The 17,771-nt window shown below is 37.7% G+C and overlaps 1 protein-coding gene across 1 annotated transcript in view; it reads left to right on the top strand.

The window, feature by feature from the left end:
• LOC149223798 (ceramide synthase LOH2-like) overlaps nucleotides 1-16,622 on the top strand; it is a 68,707-nt gene extending 52,085 nt beyond the window's left edge. Inside the window, exons 4-6 of the mRNA XM_089385928.1 lie at nucleotides 15,329-15,514; nucleotides 15,645-15,823; nucleotides 16,060-16,622. Of these exons, the coding sequence (XP_089242054.1) occupies nucleotides 15,329-15,514; nucleotides 15,645-15,823; nucleotides 16,060-16,079 (385 nt within the window). The 3' untranslated portion in view covers nucleotides 16,080-16,622. The remainder of the gene's footprint in view (nucleotides 1-15,328; nucleotides 15,515-15,644; nucleotides 15,824-16,059) is intronic.
• The last annotated feature ends 1,149 nt before the right edge of the window (nucleotides 16,623-17,771 follow it).

Genomic DNA, 17,771 nt, shown 5'->3' with positions numbered 1-17,771 from the left:
TCTCTGACTTTGGCAAATATATTATTTTATTCTAGGTGATTATGGAGGTGCATGTGGCATGCTTGGAGGGCCTCACATGTGGCTTTTGTTGGAAATATTGTTGTCATTGATGTCAATGACAAGGGGAAACTATTTATGTCCAAGATAAAGATTGGAAAATGAAGATTGTTGGAAATATTATTTTTGGACCTTTGATGCCCCATTTGAATATCCTATATTTGAAGGCATTTTTACTTTGATTTCCTAGCTAGATATATGGTTGGAAAACTTATTTTGAGACCTTTACAACAGTATATGGCATTCCCTCTAACTCCATAGGAATGAGGAGATATGAAAGATTTCGTCAAGATGACACAACCGAAGTACATGTAGGTTGACCCAACCAATTTTACAAGTTAGCCCCATAAGTGAACATACAAACATTATAAATAAAGGGCATATGAGTTCATTTGAAAAAAATTCCAAGCAAGAAGAGATCTGAGGTTGCAATAGGAGTTGAGGAATAATTTTTGGGGTGATTTTTGGAGTCTAAAGTTGGAAGCAAAAATGTGATTTATGGGGTGAACGAGTCATTTGGGCATTTTGGCTATCAATTTTGTTTTGGGATGTTTCAGACCATGAAACTTGGAGGATATAGATAGTAGATCGTCATGTACGACTGATATAGATTTCAGACCTTGGTGCGCTATAATTTTTGAGATATGCTCTAAGGAAGTCAGGCTTCTTAAATGCTCTTGAAATCTTTTTCAAACAGGTCAACTTGGTATTTTCACTATAACTTTCGTTTTGGGATATTTCAGATTGTGAAACTTGGAGGATATAGATAAAAGATTGTCATGTACCTATGGTTCAAATTACAAACTTTGGTTCACTATAATTTCGGAGATATGCATTAAGGAAGTTAGGCTTCTTGAATGCTCCTGAAATCTTCTTCAAATAGGTTAAGTTGGTATTTTCCCTATATCTTTATTTCTGTGATGTTTCATAATCTGAAATCTAGAGGAGACAGAGAAGAGATCTCAAGGTACTTGTGATAGAAATTTCAGACCTTGTTTCACTATAATTTCAGAGATATGATAAGGAATTTAGTGTTCCTAAATGCTTCCTGAAACATGCTTCAAATAGAAGAGCTTGGCATTGCTATAACTTTCTTTTTGAGATGTTTTAGACTATGAAGTTTGGATGAGACCAGATTTCAAGGTACATGTGATAGAAATTTCAGACCTTTTTTTCGCTATAATTTCGAAGATATGATATGAGGAAGTTAGTGTTCCTGAATGCTCATGAAACATGCTTCCAATAGGTCAACTTGCCATTTTTGCTATAATTGTCTTTGAGATGTTTCAGGCTGTGAAATTTGGATGAGACAAAAAAGAGATCCCTAGGTATTTGTTGTAAGATTTTCAGAATTAGATTTGCAAAAGTGGATACGTGGCATGTTGTGCAAATTCGTTCTTGGGAAGAAGGCAAAAGCAACAAGTTTTGGGAGAAGTACCCCTGATGAAGGAAGAAGTAGCAAGTAGCCTTGCTGAAGGCAAAAGTAACTAACAAACCTAGGGAATGTAGAAGTAGCTAACATACATTGCAAAGAAGTAAGCAGACTCTATGAAGTAGGTTGGTGCCCACGAATATTTGCAGCAGTGGAGATTGGTGTCTCCTATAGGTTGGTGCGTACAAATCTTGCAACAGTGGGGATTAGTTTCTCCTATAGATTGGTGCCTATAAAACATCATAGGGGATTGGTGTCTCCTGTAGGTTGGTGCCTACAAAGCAATAGAGGAGATTGGTGTCTTCTGTAGGATTGGTGTTTCTTGTAGGTTGGTGCCAACAAAACAATAGAGGGGGGTGGTGTCTCCTGTAGCTTAGTGCCTAAAATATCTTTCATATAAAGAAGTTTTTTGGTTTTCTCTCGTAAGGATTTCCACCATAGTTTTAAAAATTGGTCGGTCCTTGTCTCTTGCCCTCAAGGAACCATGTTTTTGAGATCAGTTGATTCATCTAATAGGTTGAAAGATGCCAACCTATTATTTGAGCTTTTGGATGAGATGGTTACAACAGTGGGGGAGCAAAATGTTGTACAGGTCATCACAGATAATGCCTCAAACTATGTTCTTGCTGGAAAGATGCTAGAGGCCAAATATAGGACCATATTTTGGACCCCATGTGCTGCACATTGCATAGACCTCGTGCTTGAGGACATATGAAAAGTGGAGTGGGTAAAGAACATTGTAGAGCATGCCAATAGTATCACAAAATACATCTACAACCACTCATGGGTATTGAGCCTAATAAGGAAAAACAATGGGGGCAAGGAGCTTGTTAGGCCTACCATCACGAGATTTGCAACTCACTTCCTCACATTGCAATCTCTCACTTCCCAACAACAAAACTTGCAGAAAATGTTTTCCAGTGATGATTGGAATTCATCTCGGTGGGCTCACAGAGCAGATGGAAAAGACACCAAAAAGAAAGTTTTTGACAACACTTTTTGGAAAAGAGCAACAAAGCTTGTGAAAATTGGTGAGCCCCTTGTTAAGGTGTTACGGTTGGTGGATGGGGAAAAACTGGCCATGGGCTACATTTGAGGCTATGGATCATGCAAAGGAGTACATACGAGCAGTCTACAAGGATAGAGTAGGTAAATATGGGCCTATTTGGGAGATCATTGATAACAGATGCAACAATCAACTCCATCGTCCTATACATGCAGCCGGGTATTTCCTGAACCCAAAGTATCATTATAAAACTAAGTTAGGAGAATATCATACTGGGGAGGTCAGAGATGGTTGTACGAGTGCTTTGAGCACATGGTACTTGATGAGTTGCAACAGTTGGAAATGCATCACAACTCACTGCTTTTTCTAGGGTCACATGCACATTTGGCAAAAATATGGCAAAGATTGCAAGACATGTGGATCAAACTGGTAAGAAATTCCAATTTATTTGTTTTTGTTGTTGTAAAGTTTAATTGTTTAAAATTAAAGCTATAATTCGTAATTTGTTCAAACTTACAATCTAAATTGTTGAACAATGAACTAACTCTAGTCCTTGTTCTCTTGATTAAATGCTAGTTCCATACCTTGGTACATGACAAAATCCAATGGAAATTTTGCAATCCCCCCAATCTTGAAATCCTGAAAACTGATAAATCTGTTGGATTTTGGTGGGATCTAAAATTCTACTTTCTCTATATGAAACCCATTGAGGTTGGAACCATCCTTAAACATCTTGATCAATTAATGATAATGTTAGAAATTTAAGTAAAAGGAATCCTTTTACTTTAACTTTTTAAACATTACCATTAATTGCATAGCATTAGTAGGGAAATGTAGTCAAATACTAGGCTTCATCACTAATAAATTATTGTTTTTTTATTTTATTTTTTAAATTGTATTGAAAGGGTCCTTTGCAGCATTGTATGAAATCGATTGGGTCAGTACCAAACTGACCTTTTGCGGTCTGTGACACTGGTTTTGTTGAAATAGATTGTAGCTTCGGTCGACATTTTTCATTGAATACACAAAGAAGAAATTAATTATTGGTCACCTCAAACAAGCCCTACAAGTCAGCTCCTTGAGAGATTATCATGTCAGCCCTACTAGGGCTCACATTACACCTATAAATTGGAGCTTGTTGATCCTCATTTCGACCACAAAAAAACACACATCAATTCGGTCTGCAATCAATAACAAGTTCGGTCCTCTATTACAGGCATATCCACACGTGCGAAGGGTAAAAGAGAGTCTACTACAGCTGTGTTGACCTATTCTTTGGACTGAAGTTGAGCGAATTCTGTCTTGGGTATCTTACTCCTGTTTGGGCTATCATCTTATCTCATTTAGAAGGCCAAATACTACAAAGAAGCTTGCTCTCTTTGAGGTGACCTATTTATGAAGTTGACAAAGGATTTTGGGTCAAATTTCTCTTGGTTCGTTGGAATTACCAGTGGTAACTACAAAAAGAACTTTGGCCTTCCATCACAGTGATTACAGGCCTGTATTTCAGCCTCCTTGTGCAGACTTGGATTGGGTATCTCATTGTTGGTTATTTTAGATTTGTTGGAACATTCAGATATGCTATTGATGGACAGAATCTCTCTCACATAAGGAAAGAATTTTTGGGTTTTCCCCAGTGGATTTTGCCCTGGCTGTGAGCCTAATCTTGGTGTCTCTTGTCTCTTGCTTATTGTCTATTGTTCATTGTCTACTGTGATCTCTAGTTACTGCTCGTGGAAAAATGATTGGTTGAAGTTTTTCATGTATAGCTACTTGTTGACTAAAGTATAAAGAAGGAACAATTTACATCAATAGAAGTAGTTATCAATTGTGAAAGGCTATTCTAGTCATTGCAACACTAGAATTTCAACAGGTTATCCCTTGAAAGCAGTCGAACTGGCTGGTTCAGTCTGGTCTGGTAAAAACCGATATAAATTTTAAATGGCCATCCATCTAGGCGACTGGTTTTTTCCTTCTGAAATGAATGTAATAGGTGCTTAAACTCCTCCCCTCCCACTGGCTTCATGAAAGAAGAGAATTTCTTAATGTCTACCAATCTATTAAAAAGAGGATATGGATATAATATCTGCAATATTTATTATTTGCTCTAAGAGGCTCAGAGTAGATTGACTTGTAATACTAAATGCTTGCACTTGAAATATCCCGAAAACTAGAAAATATATTTTGAAAACTAGAGTAGATATTACCTTGAGCATTTGTAATGGAACATATGGTGTTTTGACTGTTCCTCATCTGTGCAAAACAATAGAAAAAATGTATATTTTTTATCCCCTTGAAACCATGTTACCCTACTCTTTTGACACCACTTTGCCTCTTCCCATCCAAGAAGTCCCCATGTCCCCTTGCAGGGGGTCCTACACGTGCCATGTTGTGTACCCATGCCCCTCTGTACTAATGTAAGGGGGTTTAGGTTGTTCTCAATAAGCCTGCAACTTTATTCCAAATTGTGAACATTTGTTGAAGATTTTTGATAAAGGGTTTGGAGCCATTCTCAAGCCTTGACTAATCCCGACTTGAAAGCAAAACATGGGAATTCCAATAAAAATGAAGCCTGAAATACCTTTTGCTTGGAATTGCAGCATGAAAATTTCACTGTTAAGTTCTTCAAAACCCACTCTAAATGTATTCAAAATTTAGTGTAGCAAAATTCTCTGATTTCTCCTAATTTTTCTGATTTTTCCCTAGTTTCAATGGGTGTTGACTGTTGAGTTTTCCAGGTTTTCAGGTATGAGTTTATGGTTCTACAGATTATCCCAATTTCCTGAGTTGACAACCTTGGCAATATTATGCTGATGCTGAGTTTTGCAACACTAGTTTAAATGCTTCAATGATGGATGTAAATGGTTCCTTAGTGCTCACAACTTCTCCACACACTTCAAAACATGGCCTCAAGATGAAGAACTGTGACAAGATAAAATCTTCTGGAAGTTCAGCTGTTTTCCCAGTGGAAAACAGTGCAAATCGTTGTAGTCTGTTAAATCACTAGAAACCTGATAAACCCTTAGATCTGCTAGGAACAATTTGGTGCCGCAGTCACTGGCACGTGCCAAGCAGCTTATGAAAACATAACAGCATTGGGCAAGCCCCTAAAAACAACCACCAAAGGGGTGGTGTTCAAAAAAGAGGAGGTTGGGGTGGTTATTAAAAGGCTTGTGGCAGGAAAAGTAAAGGTTATTGAAGGCCTTCAAGCATAACACATCCGTTGAGGGAAAAAACACAACAGCTACCACTTAATTGAGATACTCAGATAAATTCTTTTGGAAGGGTTCCCAATACACTAGTCAACAAGTCTTACTATACCGATCTTCAAAGGAGGGGAGATAAACAACCCATACAACTAAAAATAATAATGATCCACTAGGTGTTTGCAAAACCAGTGGGGGTGCTACTAGCAAGGATTGTTAGCATATGGATAGAGGACATAAGAAATAGAGCTCAAGGGTAGGTTTGTTTTAGGGCTAGGCACTCCAATGGGGATCATTGCCTGACCCAATGACACATGGTGGGGAAGAATTGGGACTCCAAAAACAAAGAAGCTTTGTGTTGTTTTGTTGACTTTAGGAAAGCCTTGGACACAATACCAATGGAGAGACTACATAAAAGGCTCATAAAGTTGGGGCTCATGATAATGGAGAGTTACAAAGTGGACATACTTTAGAAGCGGGTCAATGTTGGGATTAGAGCCTAGGAGGACTTATTGGTTAACTTCAACAGTTATAAGGCCATCCTTTCTCATAGACTTTCTTTGGGCTTTACATTGACAATTGGAAAAATGGGTTAATGTAAAAGGAGGTTGAGGGGTGAAAATAGCTAGGTTAATATTCATAATCCTTCAATATGTAGAGATATTCACACTAGCAAGAAGAGCATTACATGGCATTCATAAACCACTGACAATTCTTGAGATCTTTTTAATGGATGTAGAGTTGGAACTTGGACGTGAACTTAGGTAAACCAAGGTGGTCATTTTCGTGCTCAAGAAGATGGTGATCTTGGCAACAATAAAATTCAACAATGAACCTTTAGAGATAATTTGAGCTATTAAATACTTGGGACTAGAGTTTAGATAGGCTTTCTTGAGACGAATGCACAAGGAAAAGAATTCAAGGTGGCTAGAAGTCAATTTTTTGCTACAAAACAAGTGTAGCATATTGAATATTTGGGACTAGTGGATAATTACTACCCTCTTCCAAGCCCTTGTTACCTTGGTGAGACTAGATGGATGTAGGCTATGGGGCCTAGGCATCCCAAAAAGCAAATGGGGACAAATCAAAGGAGTACAAAAACACATGGTGATCCTAGTTACATGACTAAAAAACTCCACAAAGCAAGAAATCTTGTTGGCAGAAACAAGGCTTTATCCACTTGAGCTAGAGGCACTAAGGATGATGATCTTGTACAAGCAAAGAGTGGTATACCTAGAAAACATCAAATTATTTCACCAGATTAACAAAGAAACATTATAAAGAAGGACAACCACATGGAGCCTCAATGCAAAGGTTTGTTGGAACATTGGAGTTGTCTTGTGTTTCAAGTGTGTGGGGACCAAAAAACATTCTCAATGGGTTTCTAAGAGCTGACATAGACAAATGCAAGTGATAAATAAAGGTATGCTAACAATGCTAATCCCTATGCACATATACTAAGAAACCGTTCAAATTTCAAACCAGGGATTTAAACGATTCAAACATATTGGGGGGGAAGGCAAAGTAGTTCTTTAACAAGTCAATGGAAAGGTAATAAAACTAACTAATATCACCTGAAGTGTGACTTGTAGAAATGGTATCCAATCCTTCTTTGTGAGAGGTTCCTTTGTATACTCCATTGGACTCTCTTTGTTGAAGCAATTATCTAGAAACACTTTCCCTTATGCAATCAACACTTTGAAGAGGGATTTGGGTAGCATAAGCCAAGGGAAAGACAAGAAAGGTGAGTGGAAGCAAGGGACTTCCTACTCTTTGAGACAATCTTGGCAACCTATCCTTAGCATGGAAATAGCTTGTGAAATGCGTGGAGGAGGTTTGTATTTGTAGGCCAAAACTAGGCTTGAAGGTGAAGTAGGTCCAATTTGAATGCAAAAGAATCAAGTATGGGCACCCTCCTATTGAATGAAGAAGGGTGACTAGAATGGTCATGTATTCACTCACCAAGCTCTTGAGGTGACTTTTGTCATTAATAATATGCATAATTTCTCAAATCATGCCACTATAGGGATTGCATTGAGTTGAGTTATCACCTAAGTCACTTGACACGTCCCCCTTGTGTCTTGAATCCTTCGTGTCGGACACAACTAGAGGATGACACGGGCCTGACACAAGTTTGACCCATGTCCGAGATGAGGGACACGAGTTTGACTCATGTTGGGCACGCACCAAATTCGTGTCTCGATTTTTGGATTTGGGCTGATTTTGCTCATTCTTGTTTGTTGTTTTGGAGTTTTTGAAGTGTGTGAGTCAATGTTATTAGAACCGAACCGGTGATTGAATCGAAAAACCTTGTGGAACAGGAACCGGTTGGAACCGGTAAAAAAACAGAAAAAAACTGGTTTACCAAAAACACATAAAATATTCATGTTTTAAAGAAAAACGTATATATACATGTGCATCCCTATGAATCCAAGCCATTTATAGTACACAAATAAGCAAAAGTTCTCATTTATATAGCATGTAAGGGTGCACATAACCAAAATAGCATTGAGTGAAATCCATCCCTAGACCAAAAATACATCAACAAATAGGCTCTAAATGGCCTCTAGCATCCAAAAAAATCATGCTACAACAAATACCTACATATCATCAAAATCATTGCCTATATTGGGATCTTCGTCATCAATATAACCCTCTAAGCATTAAAATAAGATAGAAAAAGCGTAGCATGTCAAGTCAAGATTTTGTTTGAGCGATGGGTACATTTTTAGTAGAGTCATGATAGAGGAGTTCGATAACTAATGCCACTAACATCAAAGTACATAGAGGGATTGGTGTTCTTTATTAAATACTAGTTCCTTACCCTCGTACATGACAAAATCCAATGGAAACATTGCAATCTCCGCAATCCTGATATCCTGAAAAATTGTTAAGTCTGCTGGATTTTGAGTGAAATCTAAAATTCTACTTTCTTTGTATGAAATCCAATGAGGTTGGAACCACTCTCAAACATCCTGAGTCATTTCATCGTAATGCTAAAAATTTGAGTAAAAGGATAGAAATGAAAGGTTAAAGAGAATGTCACTTTTACTTTACCATGAAATGCATAGCAATAAGAGGACTATAGGCTTGGCTGGCTAGGGGAGAATTAGAAGTGGGACAACCAAATGAAAAAAATGAAAAATTAAAAAAAAGGGGAAATTTTTTATGCTGACCTTGGAAGGTACAAACTGCGCAAAACTAGTCCTGAATTGGCTGGACTGGTCGGTAACTGGTTCCACCGGTTCCGGTCCTGTTCTGATAACATTGGTGTGAGTGACTAGCAAAGGAGGAAGACGACTTTTGGAGGTGATTCAAGGTGCAGGTAAGTGGATTTCCCTAACAATTTTTTTATTTTTGCTACAAAAATCGGCGAGTCCATTTTTGTATACATGCACAACCTTACAACAATCCATTTTTCTTTATATTCACAACAGTCATGGCTCAATCAAGGGCAACAAAAAGGGGTCAAAAGAAGGGGAGGAATGCCCCCATTGATAATGTGCCCCCTCTTTCAATTTCATTAGGATCTGCTAGTGTTCCATTTGTTGGAAGTGGGGTTGCAACAATAGCTTCAAATGTTCAAAGAAACATCATTTTAGCAAGACAATGAGCTCAAGAATTGAAATATCCCTTGTGGAAGTATGCTACAGACATAAAGGGCCAAGGAGCAAGTTAAAGGGAGAATGCAATGTTCTTTGGACATGCAACTTTTGCAATCATCAATTCAAGAGCACCTATTTCTTTGTGAAAGGGAAGTCGTTGGACACATCTTGTGGAATTGGACCATGTGTAGGAGTGAGTCCATCTAAGAGGAAAGAATTAGAAGAAAAGGGCAATGTTGGTGTGGCAATGGTGGTTGTAACATATAAGAAAAACAAAAATGATGATCCCCTTGCATTCTTAAGGAAAAACAAATTATCCATTTGGGAGTTTTAGTGGGGTGTAGGTCAAGCAACAAAAGGAGGGCACTTGGTCCAATGGACAAGATACTTTAGCAAGAGAGGCAAGAAGAGATTGATATGATCGTTGTTTTTTTTTTCTATCTCATCTTCATATCATTTAATGTTGCACAATCCCCTTTTTTTATTGAGATGTGTCAAGCCCTAGCTCAAGGGGCTCCATCAGGGTATGTGCCTCTTGGTTCAGAGAAGCTTAGAACCACATTGTTGGCTAAGGAGTAGGAGGTAGATAAAATGCTTGAGCCTATTAAATCAACAAGGCCAACATCTAGGGTTAGTATTGTTTTTGATGGATGGACAGATGCAACATGACATCCACTCATCAATTTCATGGTGTCTTTCTTTCTTGAATTGACCAATTTTCTTGAAAGCAATGGATGCTCTTGGAAAATACAAGGATACATAACATATGGGTGGGTTGTTCATTAAAGTTATTGAAGATGTAGGTATTGATTCTTGTGTGCAAATCATTACAAACAATGCACTTGTTTGCAAGGTTGCTAGCATGATTATGGAAGCTAAATATCCACAAATATTTTGGACATCTTGCATTGTCCATTCCTTGAATTTAGCACTTAAATCTATTGCTTTTGATGTACCATGGATTAGAAATCTTATTGAGGATGAACATCATATCCACAACTTTGTACAAAATCATACCAATGCCCTCATAATCTACAAAGAGTACACACATAGATCATTGTTGAAGATTGCAGATACATGGTTTGCCTCTGCATTCATCATGTTGAAGATGTTGAGGGAGATCAAGACCACTCTTGGGGCCATGGTTATTTCAAAGTTTTGGTCTTTTTGGATAAAGATAGATCAAGCAATCTAAAAAAGAGTTAAGGATACAATGTTAGATGATGCTTGGTGGGAGAGGGTAGTCGTATTATTAAGATCATGGACCCTATCATTTCTTTTTTATGGTTTGCATATACAGACGAACCTATCCTAGGAGAGGTTTATGAGAGATGGGATTCCATGATTGGGTTCGTGAGGACCATTATTTTTCGGAATGAGTGCCCTAAGTATGAGACATCAATGGAGGCCTTCCTAATCACCATATAGGATATTATTGTCAGCAGGTGGGACAAGAGTTGTACACCTTTGCATTGCTTGGTTCACTCATTGAATCCAAAATACTACGACAATGAGTGGCTCGATGGTGGACCTTCATGTAGATTCCCTGCTCACATGGATGGTGAGATTTCATAGGGGATAAAATATGCATTGAGATAAGATGTTTTAAGATAGAGCATCGCTTGATGAGGTGGAGGATGCCTTTGCAAATTTTTCCACTGGTAGTGGGAGATTTACAGTCTATGATGTGATTAGAGACAGGGAGGCTAAGAAGCCCTATGCTTGGTGGGCAACTCATGGGGAAACATACCCTCCTCTACAACAACTAGCCATGATGTTCCTCTCTTAGGTTACTTCATCCTCTTATTGTGAGAGGACTTGGAGCACATATGGGAATCTGTATAGTTTGAAGAAGAGTAGGCTTGAGCAATCTAGGGTAGAGACAATGGTGTATGTGCACACCAACCTTCGTCTTATTTATAGGCAGAGGGAGGAGTTATTGAGGGAAAGACAAAGATGTGGGATGTGTTTCCTGATGATATGGGTTTGGACAACAATGTTGAGTTGGCATTGGCCAACTTGGATCTTAATGAGCTAGTGCTAGAGCCTGTCACTTTTGATGATGGTGATACTCTTGAGGGGTCATCCTCCACACCAACAGATGCAAATATTACATTGGATACAAAGGAGGAGGATGCAAAAGAGAGCAATGGTGGCAGTGATGCTGATTTTGATGTTGATGAGCTATAGCCTATGAGATTCTTCCATCTTGATCTACTGTTCTAGTATCTACCTTGTTTTGTATTTGCTATTTTCCATTGGCATTCCCACATATAGTATCTATGACTCAATTAGTCAGGAGTCCTCAGGACTCGGTATCTATGTAATACATTTTGATTTTGAATACTTTAATGAGAAAATTGCAATTTATGGTTGATTTCTTGTATTTGTCAATTTATCGTCATTGATGTAGTAGTAAGTACTAGTTGTAGCTTTTCCTACTCTTTCATAATGCCATCGACTTTTCTTGACGGGCGTAGTTGTTCTAACCAGGTTCTAGCAAGCATTGCTATTCTTTGTAGGTTTTCACTGCGTGATGCTGGTGCGATGTGCTTTTCTGCAGGTCTCTGTATGCTGCCATTTTTGTTGCCATCATCTGGACCTGGTCCACTGCTTTGTTTCTTCAGGCTCGGGAGTCGTCACTGGCACCTTGTTGGGCTCATGGCCCATTCTTTCATTTGGGGTTTTGCAGCCATCGTCGGGTTCACGATTGCGTGTTTTGGTGTATTTTTCGGCCTCTCCTTGAGATTGCGACCCATTCTTCTAGCAGAACGTCTATGGGCTTCTTTTCATGGTTTCTGGCTTCTGTGCGGCGTTTGCTTTAGTGTATTGCCCTATGTTCCTCCTTGGTGGGTGTCGAGGACGGGGCTTTGGGCATATTTTAAAGCTTTCTCAACTGGGGTTTAAACCAGTTTTATAATGTTTGCAGCCTGGTATAAAATGCCGGTTGCTGGGCTTAGCCTGTGCCCATTTTGGGGTTTTCTTGGAAGGCCTGTGTGCCTCATTTTGTTGCTCCCTTCGGGGTTTTTCTCTTTAGGCCTGTGTGCCTGGTATTCACTGTCTCGTTGCCTAGGGCGTTGCAGTGTTTGCATTGTTCTAGGTTTTGGTTTATGTAGGCCTATGTGCTTGGCTTTATTTAAAGCTTATCGGAGCATCTCCAGGCTTTTCATGTTGGTTAGAGTATCTTCTGGCATTATTATGTTCTTATTGGTCAGAGTATCTTTTGGCGTTGCTAGAATGATGAGTGGCTGCCCATTGTCAGACATTTGGTGCTCCTTACGGTGTTATTTTGAGGGGCTTGCGGGACCTATATCTTGATATCAGTCATATGTAATTTGTGGATTACATTGCACATATGCTTTATGCATGTTATATGTAAACATCTTTTTATTCAATAGAAAGTTGTTGGTTTCTTCTTTCCTGAAAAAGTACTAGTTGTAAACTTGTATCATTGATGAATCATGATTGTATGCATAATGTATGATTGAATTTGTTTCATTATCATGTACATGTTTTAGTTTCTAAATTGAATGAGAATGTGTAATATCTATTAATTTTTTCAATATATATATATAATGTGTCCTCCATGTCATGTTCTAGGGGGTCGTTGTGTCACGTGTCAGATACTTGTATTTTCATGTCCTCTTCGCCCTCGTGTCAGGTGAATTAGGTTATCACCAATACGCACTTTCTTGCCACTATGTTGATGTTGATAATCAATAAAAGGTGTTGTTGTTTCATCATATGATTGGTAATTCCAGAGTTGGCAACCCATTCTTGTGAGTGCACACCTAGATATGCATTGTGAGATGGATCGATTAGGTACTACAAGGCCTTTATAAATCTGAAAAATAAATTAGGGTTTATACTTCTAGAACCCCTAGAAAACTCTAGTTTCACATTGAAAGATAAGATGCCACTAGCCAATAATTTTCAGACCAGCCAAGAGAATTGAGAGAGAAAGGTTCACACCCGCTTTGATACCATGATGAGACTTATAATGGTCAAAATTGTTGAAACCAACTTTCACCCAATTTCTGAAATAGCCTCTTCACAAGTGTGCTAGAGGGAGATAGGTCTAGTGCACTAGAGAGAGAATGTGCAAGCCAAGCACACGTGTGCTGAAAACGGAAATGTATGAGTATGCCCAAGAGAAAAATGATGATCAAAAGAGAAAATGCCAAAGTATAAGTGCGCTTAGGCCTATAGCACTTTGTATGTTAGATCAAAAGATCACAAGATCAAATGACTTAAATGAGAGCTTGTGTTGTGTATTTATACATAACTCAAATGAGGTGTCCTCCCAAGAGGGAGTTATGGGCCCACATAACAAGGGCATACTCCCCAAGAGTGTTAAGCCTACATATCAAGTTTGACTAGGTTGGCCTTAACCATAAAACTAGTATACAATAGATGGAACAAAATATGGCCTTAGCCACTTGTTTACAAAATTTTTAATATATTTGAATTCACCTCTGTTTTATAACTTTACTGAAAGCCTGCCGAGGGTTAAAACTTAACTTTATTGATCCTAGAAAATCACATACTTTCAGTTTCTCAGAGGTGTCTCTTTTGGAAACCATGTAATGGTTGTCTGCATATAACTGTGGTTTGAAGCCCTCTACACATGAAAATATTGAGTCTGGTTGTGCATAATGATCAAACTTTCTGCCTCATATACAATGCTTGCTGCATTGTTTTCTCTGGCACTGCATGTCTTTTTTCTTGTCTATGCTTTATATAGAAAACATAAATGTAGAGAATAGTTCCAAAATTATAATTCAGAACTTGGTGAATCAATGTGAAATGCACCCTTAAAAGTGATTTAAGTTTCAATGCCAGTGTAGAAAATATTTGTAATGCATTTGCATCTGCTGTATTACCCAGCAAGAAAAATCACGACCCTTGATAAACTTTGACATGACAAGATTATTATAGCATTACTGTGCGTAAGAGTACAATATACTGAAATGCAGCTAAGTCAAGCTGATTCTGGAGTAGAATCCATATGTACAACTTAAACTCTTTGAATCTTGTATGCGTGCTTTTCATAGGGAAGTATAGTTCCTAATGAACGCTGGAAAATGCATCTGATCGTTTGAAATTTCATGCAAAATTAGGAGAACTGAAGGAATTACTTGATCTTTCTAGAGAACTTTTGAATGATTGAAAAGCTATCTTTGGGGGAGCACAACTTGCATGTTTTCTATCCACCCTCTTGTCTTTTGGATCGTCTTTAAATAATCACTGAAGCATGAACCTAAGATGGCTTGGATCTTTAATGATGGAATACGATAAAATGTTCTTTCATGAGAGAGGAGAGCCTTAAGAGGGTAAGTAAAGAGAAGGCATTTAATCATCATGTCCAGACCATTAAATCCTTATCTTGGCAAGCTTGTATATGGTTTTTGCCTTTTGATTGAGTGTCTTACGTAGAAAAGAAGGCCTCTTGCTTAGCCTGCCAAAGGCTAATTGTAGCATGGGACAAAGTGTGGCAGTCTCGATTGTTTGTGTTTCCTTTTAGATTGCTTCTTTGAAATGCTTTCTAGGAAGAGGTGAACTTTTTGTGACACGGAGAGTTTAGAAGTTTGTGTAGTCTACTGTTATGTTTTAAGTATTATAATGGCATGCTATTTCCCTTTGAGTTTCAGTGTTTAATCTAAGCGTTTTTCTGGAACTTATTTGTATAAAAAACCTGTTTTTCTTTTAGTCAAAACTTCATGATGATAGTTACCTTTTTTATATATCCATCTCTACCCAAGCTAAATGTCGATTTATTCCTGTGTAGGTTATAATATTTATTTTTTACATTTTTTTTGTGTGTTAGGGGAAGCTTTTTTGTCAAGAGTGAAAGTGTTGATTTTATGATCAAGTATCTCCATTTTTTACTTTCCACTAAATCAAATGAAACACCAAAAAGGCCAATGGAATAAACCTTAAATATGAGTGAAAGGTTGGATGAAAGTATTCTTGAACTTACTCTTTGATAGAAGTCTTAGATGCTTGTCCTTGTGTCATCCAGGTTTTTCCGCAGTGGTTCTATTGTATTGGCTTTGCATGATACAAGTGATGTATTTATGGAAACAGCAAAGCTCTTTAAGTATTGTGGCAAAGAGTACGCTGCTAGCACGAGCTTTGGGCTTTTTGCCTTTTCATGGCTTTTTCTACGCTTGATATATTTCCCATTCTGGATTATTTGGAGTTCAAGGTTTTCTTATAATCCTTTCTCAGATATTCAATTTATGATGTTGTATTGTTATTTCTACGTGAAGTCTCTGAAACTTCATTGAAATATCAAATATTACTTACAAAATGGGTTTTCCACTTTTCTGCTGCAGTTATGATCTTATTCAGTACCTAGCTCTTCCAGCCACTTATTACATATGGATCTATTATGTATTTAATACAATGCTTCTGACTCTCCTTGTGTTCCACATATATTGGTGGATACTCATATGTTCCATGGTTTTGAAGCAATTGAAAAATAAAGGGAAAGTTGGTGAAGATATTAGATCAGGTAAGTGGGCAGATTCCCTTTATCCACACATCAAGTGAATGCCATGAATTATCTTTTTAATTGCCAAATACGGTTTGTTTCCCACAAGTTTCTGCTCTTATTTTAATCTTGTAAAGGAAGTGATCAGCATGTTTCAGCTGATAATTAAATACTCTCTCATACCAATAAACTACACGAAAAATAAATTTATTTTCTCTCTAGGAAAAATAATTTTTTTTGAACTTTAACAATTCCAGATTCTGAAGATGGAGAGTAGCTGAAGCAGGAATATTTTGGGCATGTCTGGCAAAGGTATTGTGTTTGTCAGGCCTGTACAAGATCCAGAAGACCGTGGAATTCTTAGTCCAGAGATTTGATATCTGATTCAGTTGTATATTATGAAGACTGACTAGATTTTAAAATGTTGTGTTTTTGCTCTTGAATAGATTGGTATCATTCACGTATCAGCATCTCTAGGAAATAGGCTTTATGTAGTCATTTGGCCAAGTTCATCTTTTCTATTCTTTAAAATCAGAAGCAATATCTGAAGATGTATCCAATAGCCCATACTCTAGCTTAGTGTCCACCGTTCCTGAGCTCATCAACATGCGGTTTATGTGCACTTGACTTCATATTTATAATTCGGCAACTTAAACAGAGAAAGCAGAAGATGCCACGTAAAGATAAATGCATCTGTATGATTCACATCGTTTATCTGGGGAATGTAGCTCCAAGTTTTGAGGCTTCTATAACATTAAATGTTGAATATTGGTCATATGAACAATCAATTTTGAATATTAGTTGTTTTTTTTCTTTTGAATGGAAATATTTTTGTGCTTCAATCTCTCGTTACATCTTGAAGTTTTCACGTTTCTCGTAAGTAAATCCGTTCTTTCAATTATGAGGAACAAAATAATGAGGAAACTTTGAACTAGATCTTCTCCTTGAGAAGGTTTTAGCTTTTTCAGTTCTACAGTTCTTGGACAAGGTCAGCTTTTAACAATAAAAATAAACATGTTCAGTCTCAATATCCAATTTCCTTGTGTTATGCACCCTGGAGGTTAAGATACTTCCCAGTGGGATGCAAAAGCCATGTCAGGTTCAGACTACAATATTCATCCATTCATCTGGATTCCAGTTGAGGTAGATTCATATTGACCGAGCACCCCTTGGAAGAGAAAGCAGAGAGAAATGTCTGAGCTTCAAAGGAGACAATAAAATCTGGCAAATTGTATGAATGGATCAAAGAACACAAGCCATCAGATGTGCATGTTTGTGCTTCCATCCATGTATGAAATTCCCCGGCTGCTATCTTTATAAAATTGTTTTGATTTTCATTTTCAAGTTAATCAATTCGAAAGCATTCACGTCTTACCCAGTTAATAAAAGTTCATGAATGTGGGCATTCCAAAATTACTTAACTACCTGATATTGATTCTTGGGCAGAACACATATTGGCTAAACACAACTTAGACTTTTCAGCTGTTTCAGCCTTAGTTTGGTCAATGGTTGTGGCAATGCCTGCTTTAAAAATTCGATTCAATTGTATTTCGTTACATTTTGTTTGGCCTACATATTCATAGACAATTTCTAAGCATCACTGGATGGCAACCAAAATACTGTCATCTAATGCAAATAAAGGATATGAAAATTGCATCTATGCCAAGATTAAGTACCATGATCTCAATTGATGACAATACTTCTATAGTCGGGCATGTTATGCATATCCTTAAAATATGCTACCTTAGTCATAGGTTATTGTTGCAAAGCAAATTCAGTCATCAGTACCATTCCAAGTTATGTTGTAATCTGTTGATTTGGGGCTTTCATTCGAGCTATGTTGAATCAATTGCAGCTGCAGTTCCTTGGGATATGGGTTCTGGGATTTCTTTCCAGTAAAACATTTCATGCTCTAACTCCCCAAATTCAAACTTCATTTGTTGAACATAAATGAAGAATGACTTATAAA

This window comes from Pinus tabuliformis, chromosome Q (genome assembly GCF_031772625.1).
Source record: "Pinus tabuliformis cultivar Carrire ecotype Pingquan chromosome Q, CPIR1, whole genome shotgun sequence".
Classification (NCBI taxonomy): domain Eukaryota; kingdom Viridiplantae; phylum Streptophyta; class Pinopsida; order Pinales; family Pinaceae; genus Pinus; species Pinus tabuliformis.
The sequence above is the reverse complement of the archived record's forward strand: the minus strand, read 5'-3'. Positions and strand labels throughout refer to the sequence as shown.